This window comes from Megalobrama amblycephala, linkage group LG8 (genome assembly GCF_018812025.1).
Source record: "Megalobrama amblycephala isolate DHTTF-2021 linkage group LG8, ASM1881202v1, whole genome shotgun sequence".
Lineage (NCBI taxonomy): Eukaryota > Metazoa > Chordata > Actinopteri > Cypriniformes > Xenocyprididae > Megalobrama > Megalobrama amblycephala.
This window is the reverse complement of record NC_063051.1, coordinates 22,499,095-22,520,456: the sequence shown is the minus strand read 5'-3', so window position 1 is coordinate 22,520,456 and position 21,362 is coordinate 22,499,095. Positions and strand designations below refer to the sequence as shown.

Below are 21,362 nucleotides of genomic sequence, written 5' to 3'. Positions count from 1 at the left end.
TGCTGTATTAACACTTTGAGAACAAAGTATGACAATAATAATTTGCACGGTTTGATGTGATATAAGCTATTCGATCATTAGATTCAATCACCATTGGTAGTGCGATTTATTGAAATGCCTTTTTTTTACTCAGTTGATCAGGACAGAATTGGCAGATGTGTTACTGACATTTGACATTTTCTGGTGAAAATTCTTATTTTGGTCATACTTCCATGACTACAGTCTGTGATTCCGAAATACCTGTACAGCATCCACCGGTGCGGTGACTGACAGACACACATTCTCCTCAAAGCATTAGATTGACCCGCGCTAAGGAGCCGTGCTGATGCACAACCCACGTAAAGATAATAATTCCGCAAAATAACTGCAGTTGCAGTTTCAAACAGAGATGGCGACAAAGAGGCAAAACTTACAGACTGCAGCTTTAATAATATAATTATAAAAAAGCACTCTGGTGGTACCAATTGTCAGAAATGTATCAGATGGTGATATCATGGTACTTCAGTATATACCAAGGTTCTCTTTCATTTGTATATTCAGATACCATGCATTTAAATGGTACTAAAAGGTCAAATAATACCATGGTATTTCCACCTTGTTCATACATAATGATCTTTTCTTGTTTTCCCCATTGTATGTAATGATATTATGCTTTTTTTTGTAAGTGTAATCTTAAGGTAAATTCTATAATGGCACATTTGAAGAGTGCAATAGTTTAAGAACCCATATTTAATATTACAATATATACTAAATATTCATTTTAATTTGATGTCGATTGTTATTTTTTTCCTTTCTAAGCCTCCATTTGATGGTGAGGATGAAGATGAACTTTTCCAGTCCATTATGGAACACAACGTCTCTTACCCTAAAGCCATGTCCAAAGAAGCAGTTTCCATCTGCAAAGGGGTGAGTTCTGCCACATAAAGAAAAAATGTTCCAGGTTCTAAAGTCCAACTGAACTTCAGCACGACTTCTTCTTCTTTCTTGACTCCATATTTTCTCTCTCTAATGAGGTTCCTGAAATGTGCCAAAGATTTAGTCTTTTATGGTAAATAAAGGCATTCAAGACTAAAAGGATGTAATCAAAGAGCCAAAATCCACCAATACATTATTCTTCTGTTTTGATGTCTCTATCTTGCATCTTTGCCTCTGAAACAGTTGAAGATTTCTTGACTTAAGAGTTACAGACTTTGCATCCCCAGAACAATGGAAGTATGTGGCTGAGGCCAGAAAGCATAGGTTTAGGAGCTCATTTCATACCTGACCAGAGCTATATATCATACAAATGTGGAGGATATATCTCTGAAGAAGAGAGCCGAGTAATTCCCAAAATGAGGTCATTAGGTTCCTATGAATCTAAGATCATTATGATTGAAATATAACATTTGATATCAGTATTTCTTAAATTACATTGAGTGAAAGTTCCTGAAATGTGTGGAATTGGAAAAATGTCTCTTGTATTGTTATCACATCTTTCAATCACTTTAATATTAATTGCATCTGCTTAAAGCCCATCAGAAATTCACTGCAGGAGCTGATCCAATTTAGATAATAATAATAATAAAAAAAATGTCTTATCGGGGTTCAGGGTTTGGTTGCCATGAATGCAGTCTGTTGTTAATAGATTCAACTTTAGTCTGACTAAAAACCAAAACACTTTATTTTACCTTGCCAGATTTTTAGAGTGAGAGTGAAACAAAATTTCTTCCTTACCTGACCAATGTGGTAAATCAGAAATGAATATTATTTTCAGCATCTTAATTAACTGACATCAACAAAGACATGACAAGATTCCATATTTTGTATTTAATTTCAGAAATTGCTATTTCCTTTTGACAAACAAAATAATGTGGCAGTGCCATGGTAAAGTGATGGTATCAGGTGGCAGTACCATAATTCTAAATTCATGGACCATGGTATTTGTGACTGTGATAACTTTATATGGCCGCTCGCTTTAATGTTAACCTAGAAAAACAGCTAACATGGAGGCGCCGGTGCACTTAAAATACTTAATCATTTTTGGTCATACAGATAAGAGTAATACATCTTTTGAATCTGTGAAAAGTCTACTTGTCTACTTGTGTGCTTTCACAATAACAACAAAAGGTTGTGCTTTTGTAAAATAATGAAAGCCAACAGGGTGCGCTTTCTGCCATCTCTCTCTGTAAACTTGAGCGTGCCAAAAAAACAAAGAACTGAAACTCCATGTAAATTTGCCTCAAACAGACATGAAAAAATATATATATAGAAAGTGAAATGTCTACTTTTAAATGAACCAATTCAAATGGAAAACAAATATTCTCAGCTAACATAATCTTTATGAATTGTGCATATAGGTGCGTGCACTACTGCAGAGATGATGAGACAGCATCATCAACTTCATTACTGCAGCCAAAAATACAGAAAACACTAATTTATCAATTAATTATTAAAATGTCTTCTCCGACGCATTCATAATCATTACTTCTGCCAGTGTGCTGTGGCAAGCTTTATGTGTGTGCTTGAGCACTGATTAGGATATGTATTAAAGCATGGTCTCAAACTCAATTCCTGGAGGGCCACAACTCTGCACATTTTAGCTCCAACCAGCTCCAACTCACACCTGCTTGGAAGTTTCTAGTAATCCTGAAGACCTTGATTAGCTGGATCAGGTGTGTTTGATTAGGGTTGGCGCAAAACTTTGCAGAGCTATGGCCCTCCAGGAATTGAGTTTGAGACCACTGCATTAAAGGTTCTTTATTCTGATTTATATGGTTTATTAATAAACGTGCGATTAGTTGAAATGAACTAATCGCAAATGAACGACTACAAGTCGACCAGAAAAGCCCTACTTTTTTTTAACATATTGAATTTTTCTGTATACTTCAGTGTACTTTCAAGTATACCATGGTAATTTTTGCTACGTTTATTATAAGAACATCCTGTTAGGTAGAGAAAGAGATGATTGTGCAAGCAGGACACAACACAGCTGATGATCTGCATCATCACACACTGTCTTACTTTTAAAATGTTCTCTGTTATCTTCTCTCGTTCTGTCAGTGTTAGAGGTTTAAGTTCATCTGTTTTCATTTCTGTGTATTATGAAATTTGTGTGTGTGTTATAAGCTGTGCCACTTACTAATGGATACATAGTGGCTGTCAGAAGCTGACCTAGAAATGCCCAGGACTATAGAGGAAAAATGATTTAGAAATTTACCTGAAATCAATTTTTCTGGCAAATTTAAGGTATCATTTATAATAATAATTTAAAAAAAAAAAATTGCCAAAGTTGTGAAGGTCATTGCATTGTGTTAGGTCAAGTGTTGAGGTAAGTTACTTTTAAAAGTAATGCATTACAATATTGAGTTACTACCTAAAAAGGTAACTAACTGCACTACTTGTGCAGCAATGTGTTATGTTACTTTTGCATTCCTTTTTCCTCACTTGGGCTCGGCTTGCTATTTGTTTTCAGGTATTTTGTTGTAAATTTAAAAGTAATGCATAACTTTACTAGTTACTTGAAAAAAGTTATCTGATTACTTGTAATGCATTACCCCAACACTGGTTAGGTCTATGAAATATTCAGTCTGGATGGAGCAGTTTCTCTTTCAAAACAAAGGCGTAGCTTGATGACGCAGAGATTGAGTGTGGAATCATGGGAGTTGTTGTCTTCACCGGTGGAAAAGTATCCAACGGGACTCTGGCAGAAATCATATTCTTGATTATTAACATTACTGTAGTATGAAGCAGAGCAGCGCTGAGTGCTGTGGGAGCGGAACGAGGCCACTGGAGCAATTGCTAATTAGTGACGAGCGCAAAACATGGCATGAGTGCAGCGGAACTTTTATTATGCCATTGTCGCCGCTTCCGCTTCTTCCGGTCAAACGTTTGTGGGGTAATGCCGAGGTGTTTTATCATATTAGATACATCTGAGAGTGTTGAAAATCATGTTATAACGTTACTCTGTGTGTTCACTCGTTAAAGGGCCTTTGGTGTTTCCATGGTTCCAACAAAATAAACCGTAAATTGAGGGTAACGCAGGTATGATATCACAGATAAGTGACGCAATTACAAGGGATGGACACTAGTTAAAATTGCTTATTTATCTGGATTTAAACATTCTTGGGAACATCTCAGATAATGTAAGTACACAAGTCAACAAAATATATAACACTGTTGTAGTGTTTTTGGGATATTTTAATCCAAAAATCTTACATATTGTGCCTTTAATTACAAAAATAATAATACTAATTAATTACTGGAAATACTAATTAAAATTTTACTTACTTCACATGAAAACTATTAAGAAAGAAAAGGCTATACTATAAGCATATGCTTGAAAACATTCAAGGCTATACTATAAACATTTGAGATTTAAGCCAGCTCTAGCAGCATTCATAATACTGACTCAAGTAGACTCACAGAAGAACAGGTATTACTTAGCAGCTTCGGATTGACCATAAATAAATATAAAAAAAATGCTGGTTCGATTTTCATTAACACTTCTATGTAGTTTCCAGCACCCTTTTGCCACTGTTTTAAATTTCTGTTCAAAGAAATAAAAAAGTTAGTAAGGTAGACTTTATATTACATGTCTTTAATTACAATGTACTTACTTTAAAAAAAATGTTTGGTACAGTGTACTTATTGTGTTCATGTTGTTTTGCAAAACACTTTTGCTGCTATTGAGGTGGGATATGGGAAGAGGTTAGGGACAAGTTTGGTGGGATTGTTAGTTTAAGGGGTAAAGGAAATGGTCAATCATGTAATTATAGATGAAATTAAAGAAATTTATTACAGCTGTAATTACAGTATTTTATATATATATATATGTAATCATATAATCATATAATAATATAATAATATCAAATGTTTAATTTAAAACTTAGTACATAGTAGTTAAAAACACTTAAAATAAAGTAGGACCAAAAAAAGAGAGCATATTTTCTCTCTGCACCTCTCTGTCCCTTACCTCCACCCATTTTCCCCATTACGACCGGAGAGATTTATGTGTTCACTTTAAAGTCTGAGATTTTCTGATGAATGTGTAACAGTTGTCCCTCTGGCCTCTCCTATCAGCAGGACAGATCTACCATGACCATAGAGAATGAACAAATTAATTTGAGTATGTCTTGAAGGTAGCTAGCTGTTAGTGTTGTTCTTATATTCTGTATGCAGGATTTTACTCAACTTTTTATTTATTTGCCTTTATCTATAATAAAATTAAAAGTAACTCATGTAATTCTAATTTTTAAAAGTTGTAGTACAATTCCAGTCTTTTGAATTTAATATAGTTTTTTTTTTTTTTTTGACAGTTGTTTCATAATCAGTAATTTTATTTTTTAAATTTATATTTATTATTATTTAAATTTTATTTAACAGGGACAATGGACAGTCAATGACAGTCACAGAATTAGCTAAAGATCTAAATTTCATCTGCAGGAGAAAATGAATGCATAACGTACCTAAAACATTCATCAACAATAACATATATTATAATATTCCTCACCTAATAGTTGAAAATGCATTCCAAATAATATAATACAAATACAAAAATATTTATAAAGAAGATACACTATGTTGTTGTATTGCATCTAAACTAAACATGTAAATAAATTAAAAAAATAATAAAGAAAACTACCAAAATTATTTAACCAATTGCTAAAGATGTTCAGTGATCAAGTTTGACTCATCTTACACCCCCCAGTTTATTATCGATACAATAAACTGCATGGAGTTTTTATGACTTAATTTTTAAGAAACTATATGGAAAAAGAATGGAAAAGGAAATGGTGATCAATTACACTTTCATAATATACATTCATATGCAATTGAAGCTAGAATAATTATGTTGATAATATGTTCATGTTCATGCTATTTGTCTACCCACATCTGAAATCGATATGAAATTTTAAGTTGAGCATATTATGGATGTATGTATTTTATTTTGTTTTGTATTGCAGCTGATGTCAAAACACCCTTCTAAGCGCTTGGGCTGCAGCCAAGATGGAGAGAGAGATATTATAGAACATGCCTTCTTCCGTCGGATTGACTGGGAACGCCTGGCAAACAGAGAAATACAGCCTCCATTTAAACCTAAAGTGGTAAGACAATCTTTGCAGGTCTATACATTTTCAACTTACTATGTGTGTATTAAAGGCAGGGTAGGTAAGAAATTTTGTTCCAAATTTGTTTAAACTTTCTATATATATACATGCATAATTAAAATGTAAGAACTCTGGTAAAAAGAGTATAAAAATCGAGTGACTCTAGACCGTTTAATCTGTATTAAACACAGCTCATTATTTCCATCCGGGACGAAACATAGGATTGGCTTAGGCGGCTGTCACTCTCTCGCAACCATGGCAACCACCCTTTTGCCACACATGACCTGCCCACTTGCGCGCGCACGTTTGATTTGGGGAATCCAAGAGGCACGGATCCTAGGAATACCAAAACAATGGCAGAGAAACAGCAAGCTAAATTCACAGTATCGGCCTATGCAGTTAGTGAAGGCAAACCAGGCAAAAAAAGGAAGACAGTAACAGTACAAGAAAAGGCAATGAACAAAAAGTCTTTGGATAAACAAAGAAATAAAACGCGAGTTAATATCGGCGTGGCTTTCCAGCGATGGCGAGAACTGAGGGAACTCAAGGGGCTGAAAAGTGACTCCTTGATGGCTTTATTTCTGCTGGACAGGTAAATCTTTCTTTTTGTATTTTGATCATACATATTTTTTTGTTTATTTTTTCATGAAGCATGTGTCATTAGCACACGTAGCTGCGTAATATAGCTAACATAACATTACTTAGCGAGCCGTAGTAGAGACGATAAATAATCTATAGGCCTAGCACAAGATGATAGCTATAGTGTTGAATTGTGCATAATTTTACCCTCTGTCTAAGTCTTTTACCATGTTCACCTGCAAGTTTACCTGCACGTTTTTTTCGCCTTTGTTTTGTTTTTATATTCTCTACCTATGTTTACTGATGTCTTTATCTTGTATCTGTGTGCGTCGTACACACTTTGTTGTATGTGTGTGTTATTATTTTGTGTCTGCAATGCAGTTGTGAGTTGATATTTGAGTGTATGTTACTCTGTTGATCTGTAGAACAACGTATATGTTATGAATCTTACACGAAATTCATCTTCATCACAGTGTAAATGATGGTAATGGAAAAACGTGTATCATGCAACCTGTTTTTAGCTTTGCCTTATAGATAACTAGCTCGTTAGCGAATCAAAAAATATATATTTTAAACTTTACCAATATCAATATGCTAGCTTGATAGTGAGTACTAAAATACATCTTGTTTGTTTATCTTCATAATTTTAAAGTTATTTTTATTACATGTGATTCTGACATGATGTCACTACATGCACTGTGCTCCTTCCTCTCCGCTCGTCTCAGGTAAATAATGCGTCTTCCAGCTCAGTGGTCGGAGTCACACGTTCATGCGTTTTGGGGGCGTGGCTTTGGAAGGAGCCCAGAAGGGAGGGGGTGGAGTGAATGGAAATAATGAGCTGTCTTTAAAACAGTCGTGAGAGGTCTACAGACACTCGATTTTTATACTTTCTTTTTCAGAGTACTTACATTTTAATTATGTATTGATATATAAATAAAGTTTAAACAAATTTTGAAAAAAAGTTTTTTATACATTTTTTTGCCTACCCTGCCTTTAATGCCATGCTGATTGATATACTGAAAAAATTTAGAAATCTCTTGCTGTGTTTCAACCACTTTTTTTTCTTTTTCTTTTTTGTAGCATTTATTAAATTATTTATGATGATTAAGATTAAGATACAGGATTACTGAGTGGTGCAGGGATTTAACAGGGAAAACAGGGATGTTATTAAATAGTTTACTCTCATTGTTCTTCTGGGGCCTGTTCTTCATACATGGATTGCTCAGTTATCTGGATTTTACTGTTGATGGTTTGACATGATCCAGGATTGTTAGGTTCTTCAAAGCTCATCCCGGAGTTGTTGTCATAGCAACAGGTCCGAAAGCTCAAACCTGCTCTGGAGCAGGCTTATTTCATGTACACAGGATTAAATTACTTCTTTTTAAGCAGAGGTGATACATAAAGTCTGTCCCAGCCACTACTACTTTCAAGAAAGCCAGCCAACCGCTGCATTGCTAATCATGGTTTCGAGTATTAATATATCTGTCCTTTCCAATGTACACAAGAACGCACAGTAATCTCAGACAACTTAATCCAGATATTTTAATCAAATGCGCAAATTTGTTTGAAGAACCAAATTAGTCAGAGATCAGTTATCACAATTAGAAGATCTGGCATCTGTCAGATCATCTCAGATTTATTAAGCGAAGTACGAAAAATGGACTCCTTGTGTTAGGAATGCAGTTGTTGATTGAGCAAGTCAAGTTGTTGATTATTGAAAAGACGGTTAGTGTGTAAATAAGTGGTCCTGCATGCAAATGTTGGCCTATTCATCCGTCTTGACTGACTAAAAGTTAATAATGAAATGATGATCCTTTTTCACTGGGGTTTAAATTCTGAAAGTTACTATATTTTTTTCATAGTACTGTTAGGATTGTTTTCATAGTACAATTTCATAGTACAACAAACTGAAAAGTTCAACTCAAGTTTATCTAAAAAGTATATCAAGTTAATCCCTAGTATATGGCCCCTGAATAAAGAAATCATATACAGTGAAAATAAATTTAGCCAAATAGATCCAATTGTGATCTTTGTGACACACCATATAGTATACAATGTTTAAAGGTGCCGAAGAATTTGTTTTTTAAAAGATGTAATATAAGCCTTAAGTGTCTCCTGAATGTGTCAGTTTCAGCTCAAAATACCCCATCGTTTTTTTTTTTATTAATTTTTTTAACTGCCTATCATTATAAATGCGCCGATTCAGGAGAGAATCTCACTATTGGAGAGATTTTAAAAGAATGAAGTTGTGTTTATGAATTATACAGACTGCAAGTGTTTAAAAAATGAAAATAACGACAGTCTTGTCTCCGTGAATACAGTAAGAAACAATGGTAACCTTTATCACATTTAATAGTACATTAGCAACATGCTAACGAAACATTTAGAAATACATTTTACAAACATCACTAAAAATATCAGTTATTAATAATGTGAACATGGGCTGGCATATGCAAATATTGGGGGCGTACACTCCGACTGTTACGTAACAGTCGGTGTTATGTTGAGATTCGCCTGTTCTTCGGAGGTCTTTTAAACAAATGAGATTTATATAAGAAGGAGGAAACAATGGAGTTTGAGACTCACTGTATGTCATTTCCATGTACTGAACTCTTGTTATTCAACTATGCTGAGGTAAATTCAATTTTTGAATCTAGGGCACCTTTAAGGCTTTATATGTAAATAGCAGTATTTTATAATGGATTTGGAGCCAACCAATGTACGAATAGTTCAACTTCTTTTTGAAGACTGTAGGACATCCAGCCAGTGATGCATTAAAATCTAATCTAATTTTGTTATAAATGCATGAACAATTTTCTGCATCAGGAAAAGACAGCATGTCTCATAACTTTTAAACATTCTTAAGTTAGAAGAATGCTGCTCTAGAAACATTTTAAAAATAGTTTTTAAAAGACAAATTGCTCCTTTACTGTACAAGATGATTTAACGGTACATCCATTAGTTGACAAAGGTTCAGGTGGTATGGGATGGCATGATGGTGCATGTATATTTTACAGCATATAACTGTATATTTCATCAAGTAATATAAAGTTAATATAGCAGTATACTTGAACTACCAGAATTGGCTTTTACCTTAAGGTGTACTGATAATCACTATAATAATACAGGCAGTAAAATCATAAGCCACATGATGAAGGGTTCATTGTGTTCATTGGGCTCATTATGTATAGATGTTGGCACAGGGTCATACACATAATTACAAAACACCATCAGGGTAACACAACTGACACTTAAATAATACAATAAACATTAAATAACACAAAACATCCTCATGTACAAAAATAAGAATAAAAAAAATTATTTCTATAAAATATAATCATATGTGATGTCATGCAGGGACTTCTGGGAAACAGTTTTTCCCTGTAAATTATACAATAATTCATAGTTTTAACTAGCAAAAATCATAAATTGACAGTATTTTACAAAAAAATTACAGTAAATAATACGATATGGTAAAGGTAACTTGCAGTTAACCAATTAACAGGTTTTACTGTAGCTTTTTTTCTGTAAAAATTACAAACAAAAATAGAGTGATCAACCTTTTTGCAATCAAATCTAGTCTTTCTGTAATCTTTAAAACTCATATAGAATGGCAACACTGTCAGCACAAAGAACACTGATAACCACTCTGATATTTGTTCTGATAATTCTAGTTTTTCACTGTAATTGGGTGAAACGTGTTATAAATTGGTATTGCTTTTCTGAGACTGTGGAGGAACAGAGAATATTTTTCTGCCTGTGGAGGAAGAGAGAATATTTTTCCAAGATACTAAAAGCTTAGAGATAGAGCCATTTGTCATTTTAAATAGCTTTAAAATAAATTGTCCTTCATGCGGTTGTGTGTATGCGTGTGTTGAATGAGTGAGAGAGAGAGGGATGAGCTGCAAAAGCAGTCTGTATACATATATATGACTTCTAAAGTGGGTCACTCTGTAGTTGTAGTTGTTTGTCCCCTACACAAGCACACATGCTCACCCACACATATATCATAGAATAGGGCATTCTGTCACATCACAGGGGACAAAACAGAAAAGAAGAGAGGTGTTAGTATGTCTTGAGGATTTGTGTTTGTGTGTGTGTTCTTAGTGTCTTGCGATGTCCTATTGTTTTCTTGTGTTATGTGTGAGTGTGTTATGAACATCACCTATCGCTTTTAATATTTTTTTTTGTTTGTTTGCTTGTTTGTTTATTTTTCTTTTTTTAAATTGTCTAATGTCCCCTCAGGACATCCTGAAGCTGAACTGCAGCTTCCTCCCATGGCCAAAAGTAGGCCAGATACAAACCCTGTGTCCCTTTTACACTAATGGTGGGGGTTAAACAGGCTTAATTCAGCACAGCTACCATTTCAAACATTTAGCTAATCATTAGTTCCACTGCTGACATAGGGAGTGCCCTACATGGACCTCTGTGTCGAAAAACTGGTCTCTGTATTTGTGTGTGATTATGACAGCTGCAGATTTAAATGACCTGCATGTTTACATTGTTTATCCTTTGTCTATATTTGTTGGTTTGATTAAGTGCTTGTAAGAACATGACCAGATTCCTCCTCAGTTTTTCATCATTCACATATGATGGCAAAATCTCCCTCATAAGAGAACATGACGCAGGAATGTCTGACCATCTCTCTTAGTGCTTGAGTCACCATTCATCTCTCCTTTCAAATATGTCATAAAATGAGAAGGGGGGAGGGGTGTCTTCTATTTTAAGGCACATCTTGAGCTGCATGTCTTATAGAATCTGGCAGCTTTACAAAAGGAAACTCCATATTCATTCATTCTTTCTTTCTTTCTTTCTTTCTTTCTTTCTTTCTTTCTTTCTTTCTTTCTTTCTTTCTTTCTTTCTTTCTTTCTTTCTTTCTTTCTTTCTGTTAGTCAAATAAAGACATTAATTACATGATATGCCAAATAATTAATCAAATTAATTGCAAATAATCACATATCAGTCTGCACTATTTTGTAATTGTTAGTCTATGTACACATGAATCAGATAGCTGTTGTGTCACTTCTTGGTGAATTCCTCAGATGGTAGGAAAATTCCTTTACGTACAGAGGCACGATTAAAGGAATGGTTCTCCCAAAAATGAAAAATTCTGTCATCATTTACACCCTCATGTCATTCCAAACCAATTAGACATTGGTTAATCTTCAAAACACAATTTGACTTATAAACATACATAGAGTGCATCAAATATGGTAAACACGGACACTTGTGTATGCGTCACATGCTAAAACAAACCTCACTGGTTCTTATGCGTCATACATGCACATTTGAGCTTCTATGTTTACCCTATGTGATGTGCTTTAATTTATGTGTGCGGATCATTGTTTAGATGTAAATAAAAGGCTAAAATAAATCTGTTCATCATATAAAGTGATCATATCTGGTCTCAAGACTTTGATTTAACCACTAGATTCATATGGATTTGTTTTAAAGGGTAAGTTCACTCCCAAAATTAAAATTTTCTGTCATTAATTACTCATTTTGATCTTTAATTACTCATTTTGATTTGATATTTTTGATGAAATCTGAGAGATGTCTATCTCTCCATTGACTGCCTTTGCAATGACCACTTTGGCACTTAAAAAAGATCCTAGAGATCGGAAAACTAATCCATATAAATCGAGAACAAACCTTTTCCGGAAGCTCAAACGTGCTGCGTAATCAATGAGGTTCATTCTCGTGTGTTTGAGCATAAAATTTGGAAAGTCTGAGTAATTACAAGATTATTGAGTGGTGCAGTGATTTAACAGGGATGTTATTAAATAGTTCATTCTCATTGTTTTTTCAGGGTTCGTTCTGATAGGTGAGTAATTAATGACTGAATTTTCATTTTGGGGTGAACTAACCCTTTAAGACTCCCTTTTGAACTTTTTGGATCAACTAAGTTTAGGTTTTTTGTGCCTCATTTATAAAACGTGCATACGCACAGATTTGACCTAGAGTGATTTGGACTTTGACTAGTGCTCTTTTATATGTTAATGACATTAATTAGGGGTTGTTCAGCTGAGCACAATTTCCAGATCATCTGTAATTTATAGATGTCACATCAGGAAGAGAGTCGCACACAGGTTTTTTTGTGCGTACATTTGTTCTCTGAATCATACATACACTGATTTGAGAAATGATCATAAGATCAAATGTAGGATGGTTTCTACAGACATTTTATAATTGAGGCTCCTGGACTTTATGTGGAGAGACAGAAAATGGAATGACATGAGGGTGAGCAAATGATGACAGAATTTTGATTTTTGGGTGAACAAAATGTAATATATTCTTGCGTTATATTGTCGGCTTTCATTTAAACATTGAGGGCCCTATTTTAACGATCTAAACGCAAAGTGTAAAGCGCACGGCGCAGGTGCACTCAGGGCGTGTCCAAATCCACTTTTGCTATTTTAACGATGGAAAAACGGTTTGAAATGGGTTGTCCCTATTCTCTTAATGAGTAATGGGCGTAACGTTCAATAAACCAATCAGAGTAAACCAATCTTAAACCAATCCCTTTAAGAGCGAGATGCGCTCGCGCCATGGCGGATTGCTATTTACATGGCGTACACGCGATGAGTCAGTTAATATATATGTGTGTGTATTGGCACGATTGTTCAATTAATTAGCCAATTTCGTTCATCATTATAAGTAGTAATAGGCTGAATTGAAAATAGGTAGCCTAATTCTAATACACGCAATGACTATTCATCATTACATTTTTATATTTATGTAGCCTACACAATAATATTCTTTTACACTGTAATCCTTTTGTTTTTAATATTTGGCATGTTTGTGTGATGCGCATCCCTGTGTGTAATAAGCAAAGTCAACGCGCACTGTGGACGCACCCAGAGGCGCAGTTTCTACCAACGTGCTCTAACAAAAAAATATTGTGCCATTAACTATAGACCAGGTTTGAGTTGGTCTATGGCGCAGTCTATTTTCAGCTCCTTAAAATAGCAATGCGCCGGCAATGTGCCTGAACACACCTCTTTTTTAGACCAGCACGCCCATGGGCGCACTAACTGGTGCAAATGCATTTACTATAGGGCTGCAACGATTAATCGCGATTAATCGTTTGCAAAATAAAAGTCTGTGTTTACATAATATATATGTGTGTGTTCTGTGTATAATAATAATGTATATATAAATACACACACATTCATGTATATATTTAAGAAAAATTTTATATTTATATATAAAATATTTATGTTTATATGTAATAAAAAAAATATATAAATATATATATATTTATAATACATGCATATATTTCTAAACTTTATACCTGTATGTGTGTGTATTTATATATACATAATTATTATACACAGAACACACACATATATATTATGTAAACACAGACTTTTATTTTGCAAACGATTAATCGCGATTAATCGTTGTAGCCCTAATTTACTAATTTAAGGACGTGGCACTGAACGGGAAAACGTGAACGGCGCCGGACGCAAACTAGCAAACACATTTGCGCTGCGCCTTGCGTCGCATTGCGCCGGGTGTATTATAGGGCCCTGAGTGTCATACAAGTCATACAAGAAAATGTTGGTTGTTGTTCTTTTATTAACAATTTGTGAAAGCTTTAACATAAAAAAAAACCCTATAACCCACACATATCATTGATACAGAACCTTAAATCATTGATTCGTCATAATAATAGGGTTATTATAAATGTTCTTCTGGTACTTTTCATACATATGGTATGGAGTTTAAAGAAGTCTACTAAATGATGGATTGAGTGTCAGGTATTAATATACCTCCTACTTACAGTAGTTTAGTTAATTTGTCAAGATGCTCTGAGGTGCAAAAGTATTCATGGGCCTGTCAAGAAAAATAAAAAATGAGAACTATGAGCCTATTGTGATTACAATGTTGTTTTGCCACACGTAAGATTCTAACAAATAAATACATGAAGTTTCACACTGCATTTTATGTTTTAAACTTGTTTTAGCAAATTAAAGCAGAGTATTTATGGCAGAAGCTGCTGTCAGGTGTCAGTGTGTTTGGCTTTCACAGCTGTGCAAGCTAGTAGAGCCAAGTGCATCATCCAGACGAAGAGGAACTAGGGCATATAATCTGAAATCTGAGTAGTGTTAATCTGTGCATTGGACATGAAGGAATTGGGAACAGAAGTATAAATAGGCATCAAAATCCCATATTTTCTACAATAAAAACTTAAAACACTTTTCTTACAAACTAAACGTACAATCCCTATCATGCAGAATTCCAACCAAAGATAAAACAGTTAGTCAAGCTATTAACCATTTTTGTTATCTGCCTTACAATGTCTAATTTACAAATGTTTGGCTTTGCCATTTGTGTCTAGTTATATACATTTTCTAAGATTAAAACTACTTGGTTGTAGTATTACAATAAGCTGTGTCAAAAAATAATATTTTATTTTCTGTAATCTTTTTTTCTCACTTGCTACCTCTTTTTTTGTTTTATAGTGTGGAAAGGGGGCAGAGAACTTTGACAAGTTCTTCACACGTACACAGCCACAACTGACCCCTCCTGACGAGCTGGTTATCGCCAACATCGACCAAGCAGAATTCGATGGATTTTCCTTTGTCAACCCTCAATTCGCCTATCCCTCTGCCGTTTACACTGAATAGGAAAAAGAAGGAATGAATGTGAATCTACCTACTACCCCAAAACTCCGCCCTTACCTTTACCATTTTATCTAACAAACGTTAAACCAAAACCACAATTATCTCAAATGATGTCCTGTCTTTTTTGTTTAAAAATCTAGCAATTATTAATAATTTCAATGTAGGCCAGTCGAAGAGTTTACCTTAATGATTGAAAATGATTAAAAAATTAAAAAACTGAGTAACACTTAAACTCTGTTTAGGAAGGGCTGTTTACATCACAAACTGACCGTCTGTGCAGAACGGTTTTTAAAAGTCTAGGAGGTCATCTTATCTCAAGCCACTGGTGGCTGACAGAATGATTTCACCACATCTGCCCCAAGTCCCATAACAGATGAGTTGTGTGCTTCCTAAGACAGTCTTCCCATTCAGGATTTTTAAAGGTAAGCGCCAAAGCTGATGGGGTTTCTGTCTTCCACTTAGCACTATACCAATGTATCTATTTACAGAAGTACTTCTGGTGTCCGTTTCAGTACTCACTTTTTGGAGTCTCCAGTGTTTTCTCATTGAAAGTGTCGTTAAATGTTTTAAATAAAAATTGAACATCTCAGTCTTATATTTGCACGTATTTCAGGTATGAAATGACAATTTGGCACACCAGTTTACCAACTAGTTCACATTTTGTTTGTTCTATGGTAAAAAGCATGCCAAGAATTGCCACAGTCCACAAGGCAACAGCGCTTTAGATGCGTGAAATTTTTATGAAAAATGTCAGGTTTTAACATTTTTAAAAGAATAATATGTTGGTTTATTAAAATATCCTTTTTTTGCCATAAATATCCTGGACACATGAGAAAACAACACGCGTGTCTGTGTGTGTGTGTGTGTGTGTGTGTGTGTGTACGCGTGCGTGCGTGCGTGCGTGCGTGCGTATGTCCGTTATTTTTTTCAGTAATGATCGATATTGAGAAAGACTGATAAATCATTGACATATAAGTAAATATTGAATAGTAAATGTTAATTTCTGCTGTACCTGCAGAATTACCTTTACATTATTATGCTTAATTTAACATAACTTATTGTAAAATGTAACATCATTATGACACATTTCTCCTCCTGCTGCTTCAAAATTTTGCTAATACTTAATAATACTGGCTATTTAAAAAGTATAAGAACCTTTTTATACCAACTAAATGTGACTTCATTACATTACAAAGGTATGTCATTAGGGAAAATTTACAACTGAGGGAAACGAATGAAATGAGTTTGCATTAATATAAAGCTGAAGTACAATTATTAGCTGGTTTACATGTTTTAGTAACTTTCATAGTCCACTTTTGTGATCATTGTCCCTTTTAAATGTAATTTTTTATTAACCATGTCGTCACACGGTCAGCTGATATAATGCTATTATTCAGGTAGATATTTGTGTAATTGTTGTCATCATTGGTGTGTACTGCTCTAAACATTGTAACATGACATGGAAATGACCTTGTACTTTGCATAATGTAATCAATTACAAATGTGTTTTCTCCATTCGATTTTCCAACTGTATTTTGTCAAAACATCACTGCTTCTGGCTGTTATGTGTGACCTGATTGGATTCCATGGTTTTAAAGTGTTAGCTGATTGGCTGCTGTCATCCTACTATAGTCTGATAACTTGTCTGTGCTTGCATGTTTAGGTATGGAAAGGATCCACTTGAAAATAATTGTGTGCATTCATGGAGAATGTTTTGTTATCAATGGAAGATAAATTTGAGATTATACGATTATTACAGCATGGAGTATGAGCCAGGCAGATACATACAAAATATTTGTTTCTCTTTTCACATATTTAATATTGTAACTCTGAACTTCATTTTAAATATTTTAATGTCTTTATATTGTAGTTTGTGGTGTAGTTTGAATGTCCTTCTTCCCATCTTTTGCTTCTGTTAGTAAATCAAAGTAAGTAAATCAAATTCTTTAGTAAATTTCCAAATTAGATAAATTACTCAGATGGGATAAATCAGCTTGGTTAGATTTTAAATCACACGGTTTCAGTTTTGTTCTAGCACTAATATACTTGCCAGTTTTACGTAATTATTTTTGCCCCATAACTGCAAATATATGGAAATTTGGCACCATGTCTGTAGTTTAGATCAGATCACTTCTGTCTTCTTTTATTTCTGTGGATTTATTTCTTGCTGTAGAAACCCTTTAGTGCTAAATTATATTTGTTCAACTCTTATGCAAATTCCCATCTTTCTTTCTTTTCTTGTGTCTCTCCAAAATCCTGCTTTGTGTCAGTGCCATGCCGAACCCAGCAAGAGCAGTGTTGCACTAACTGCGTAGCCACAATGATGATTGCCAGTATTCAATCCAGTATTTTGTGCACTAGTTTCATGTAGCTGTACTGTTAACTGAAGGCTGTTACTGCTCCTGAGATAGCAGTATTGCATCTCTTGCTCTGTGTATCTGCCAACCAATCATGTGCACTACTTTGGCTGTTGTAAAGAAAGTTGTGAAGCCATTTTTAAAACAGGTTTATTGTGGCATGCTTTGAGTTTCTTCTACTGATCCATCTGCCTTACCTACTCCTTACTATTCCTGTGCTGCTGAATGAATGATTGAATTCATGAGCAAATGAATGAATGAACTGCTAATATTATTGCTTGTTTCTTTGCCTCAGGTGTTTAGCTTTCCATTGAAGGGATAGTTTTTCCAAAAATTAAAATTCTGTCATCATTTACTCACCCTCATGTCATTCAAAATCTGCATGACTTTCTTTCTTCTATGATATTTGAAGATTGTTGGTAACCAAACATTTTTGGTTACCATTGACTTGCATTGAATGAAAAAAAAAAAAAAAAAAAAAAATCTTTATCATTTTTGGGTGAACTGTCCTTTCAAATATATCTGCTCTATTAGTCATATATTGTCTTCAAATATAATGAATTCTTAAATATTTTTGACACCCAAAATATAAACAGTGGAAATACCTTTTCCCCATTAATCAGCAATCCATATGTGTCCCTGTACTTATCTGTTTGTTGAATATGAAAGCAAGGATTTTGCTCCTCATTTTATCATAATATTTTGTTCCCCATTTCTTTGTTGTTCTTTATGTGTAGTTTGGTATTGTACATCACACCCTGTTGTCCTTTTGCTTTGTGCATTTAGTCCACCTGTTTTATTGACATCTGTTGAGTTTTATTTATCATTTAGAGGACAGAATCAACAGAATGCCTTATTTTGCTCTCTTTCTGTCTCTAAAATAGCAAGGTCCTGAATTGATTCCAAAGCCCTATCTCTGTTCTTATACTAATATCGATCCATAACCTATAAATAAACCAAGTAAAATGTTGTATTTTGTAGCAGTGTATGTTAGTCCTGCCTTTGTTGTCTTAACATAATCTATGCTTTTCCATGCAATCCATGTTGCCATTTAAACCCAATGTATGATATTGCAAATAAAGAAGGGAAAATGAAACTCAGTCTGTAGATGTCCCTTATTTAAGATGAACCTGACACTAGCTGTGGTGATCTGTTATCTTGTCTCATGTACCACAGCAGTGTGCAGATAAAAATTTCATGCTAAGAGAGTCGAAAGAAGCATGTAATGATCATTCTGAATATTTTATCCAGCTGCTTAGGACATTGTCAGTCGTCTTGATATTTTTCTGTCAAGGGACAAAAAATCCTGTTGGTCTCAGTAGCGCATTTACTGGAGACCAACAGGATTTTTTGTCCCTCGACAGAAAAATATTTTGATTAGCTGTAAACATCAAAATTCCTCTGCTCTGGATTAAAACCCTATACAGACCATAGACAGCTTTGTGTGTGTGTGTGTGTGTGTGTGTGTGTGTGTGTGTGTGTGTGTGTGTGTGTGTGTGTGTGTGTGTGTGTGTGTGTGTGTGTGTGTGTGTGTGTGTGTTTGTGACATATCAGGACACAAATTTGTATAATGACATGGGTATGACATAGGTATTACAAGGAGAGGGTGACTTATGAGGACATTAACCCATGTCCCCATTTTTCAAAAGGCTTATAAATCATAGTTTTTTTTTTTTGTTTGTTTGTTTTTTTTGTTTTTTTTGAGAAAGTAAAAATGTGCAGTTTTCTGTGATGGGTAGGGGTAGTGTTGGGGTATAGAAAATACAGTTCGTACAATATAAAAACCATTATTCCTATGGAATGTCCCCACAATTCACAAAAACAAACGTGTGTGTGTGTCTGTGTGTTCACTTTCAGACTTTTACAAGCCTGTATTTGGGTCGTTTACTTTTAAGTAATATAATTATTCATAGAAGCAGTACATTAATCTCTCCAACCAAAACATACATGGACTGCCCACGGACAAGCACTATTTGTATTAGGCACAAAAGCCCTCTTCCAAAGCCCCGGTGCTAATCATAGGAGATGGGAAATCTAGATTTTTTAATAATCTGCCACATTAGGCCACATGTTGTTTTTGCTATTATTGTTAATTACATATTTAACTGACCCCAAATATCAAGCTAAATAATGATAATAAAAATTATTGTTTTATATAATCGTTCACACAACCCCTTCCTAAGGGAAAGATAGCCTATTATATGCCGCAAAGTGTTCCGAACTTTCAGTTGTCAGGCTCTAAATTACAACAATAACACATTACTCCAAATACATCGTCCATAACATAACATGACAAAGCAATACTCTACATCATAACAATAACACAAACGCATACACGCAGCCGTTGTGTTGTTGTCAGTCCGTGACCAGTCAGTGACGTGCAGAGAGAGGGAGAGAGATGTTAGAGCATCACCAACATTAAGCCCAGCATGATGAGAGACGCGTCTCACCATAAACATGTGTGAAGGGTTTTAGAGGTTCGTCTGACTTCAGCAAACCTCTCTGTGATGAGATACATGCTGATGAACATTTGCGTGCATCGCGCTTTATCAGAGAAGAACTGAAGAGAAGAACGCGCGCTACACAGGCACGTCTCAGCGCAGGTATGTGGAACTAATAGCCTAATAACTGTTGTTTGCGTTGTTTTATGGCATTGAATAATTTTGGCTCAGGTGCAGATTTAAAGTAGGCTACTATAACATTTGATATGACGCGTTCAGATTCCACTGAACATCAGTGTTATCCACATTTTCTTGTTAAAGGTCTCACTGAATCAGAAACTTTTTTCTCTGATTGTATTTGCTGGGAATGAGTTTTGAGCAATGCTGTTTTTGTCAGCGAATGCAAATGGTGGAGAAGATGGACTCAGCATTTGCAGAAGTTAAAGTTGAATTATTGTCGTTCTATGTCTTGTGTGAAACAAATAACACCTTAATGAAGACATCCAGTTTCATTAATCAACATTAAATGCTGTCAATACATACAGAAATAATGATGGCTGCCACAGTGTATTCGAGGCTTCATAGTTTCAGCACCAAGGACAGACTCTGTCCACGAGCTTTAAGTAGCCTAATTTGCTGTCATTCCGAATTTCGCTGAGTGGATTTTCTTTTTTTGTTTGTTTGTTCACTGTCACGTTTACAGTCTATGTCAATTAGACCACCACATGCACTCTTGATTACAACTAATAGGCTAATATTTATTTACTAACATGCTTTAACTTATGTTTTGTAAGCTAGAGGGTATGCATTGACGTCACTTTTCCGCCGGAACACGCCCCCTCAGTCGGATTGAGTGCCAAAAGACCCTGCTGCATGACTAGATTTAATAGAGGAAACTGCGAAAACGAGTAAAACATGACTAAAACAAACGATTGAATTAAAGGTTGGACTCGATAGTGTTCCTGTTACAACTTACCAAAGATCGAGTAATCTATGGATATTGACATGCAGTCAGGAATTGTGTTTCCAGACATTTATGTGCCTGATTTCAAACCCGGGGAAATACATAAAGCAAAATTGCCTGTGAATGCTTTATATAAATATAAAGTAGGTCTAAATCTGGGTGTTTGCTTATATATCAATGTTAGATAGGCCTATCATCCAGTCCTAAAACCTAACACAGTTTTTATCAGTGTTTATTTAAAAACACCCAATTATGCAGAAGATGGTAAATATTTAATTGATGAGTTGTCAATACAATATATAACA

General features: G+C 34.7%; 2 protein-coding genes across 4 annotated transcripts in view; both read left to right on the top strand.

Annotated features, from left to right (window-relative positions):
* Positions 1 to 18,748, top strand: part of prkcaa (protein kinase C, alpha, a) — a 167,526-nt gene extending 148,778 nt beyond the window's left edge. For both annotated transcript variants that reach the window (XM_048200087.1, XM_048200088.1), the window contains 3 exons: positions 799 to 906; positions 5,943 to 6,083; positions 15,134 to 18,748. In XM_048200087.1, coding sequence (XP_048056044.1) covers positions 799 to 906; positions 5,943 to 6,083; positions 15,134 to 15,298 — 414 coding nt within the window. In that variant the 3' untranslated portion in view covers positions 15,299 to 18,748. The remainder of the gene's footprint in view (positions 1 to 798; positions 907 to 5,942; positions 6,084 to 15,133) is intronic.
* Positions 18,749 to 19,465: 717 nt separating this feature from the next.
* The window catches only part of cacng5a (calcium channel, voltage-dependent, gamma subunit 5a), an 85,556-nt gene continuing 83,659 nt past the window's right edge, over positions 19,466 to 21,362 (top strand). For both annotated transcript variants that reach the window (XM_048200086.1, XM_048200085.1), the window contains exon 1: positions 19,466 to 20,255. The gene's annotated coding sequence lies outside the window, so the exon portion shown is untranslated. The remainder of the gene's footprint in view (positions 20,256 to 21,362) is intronic.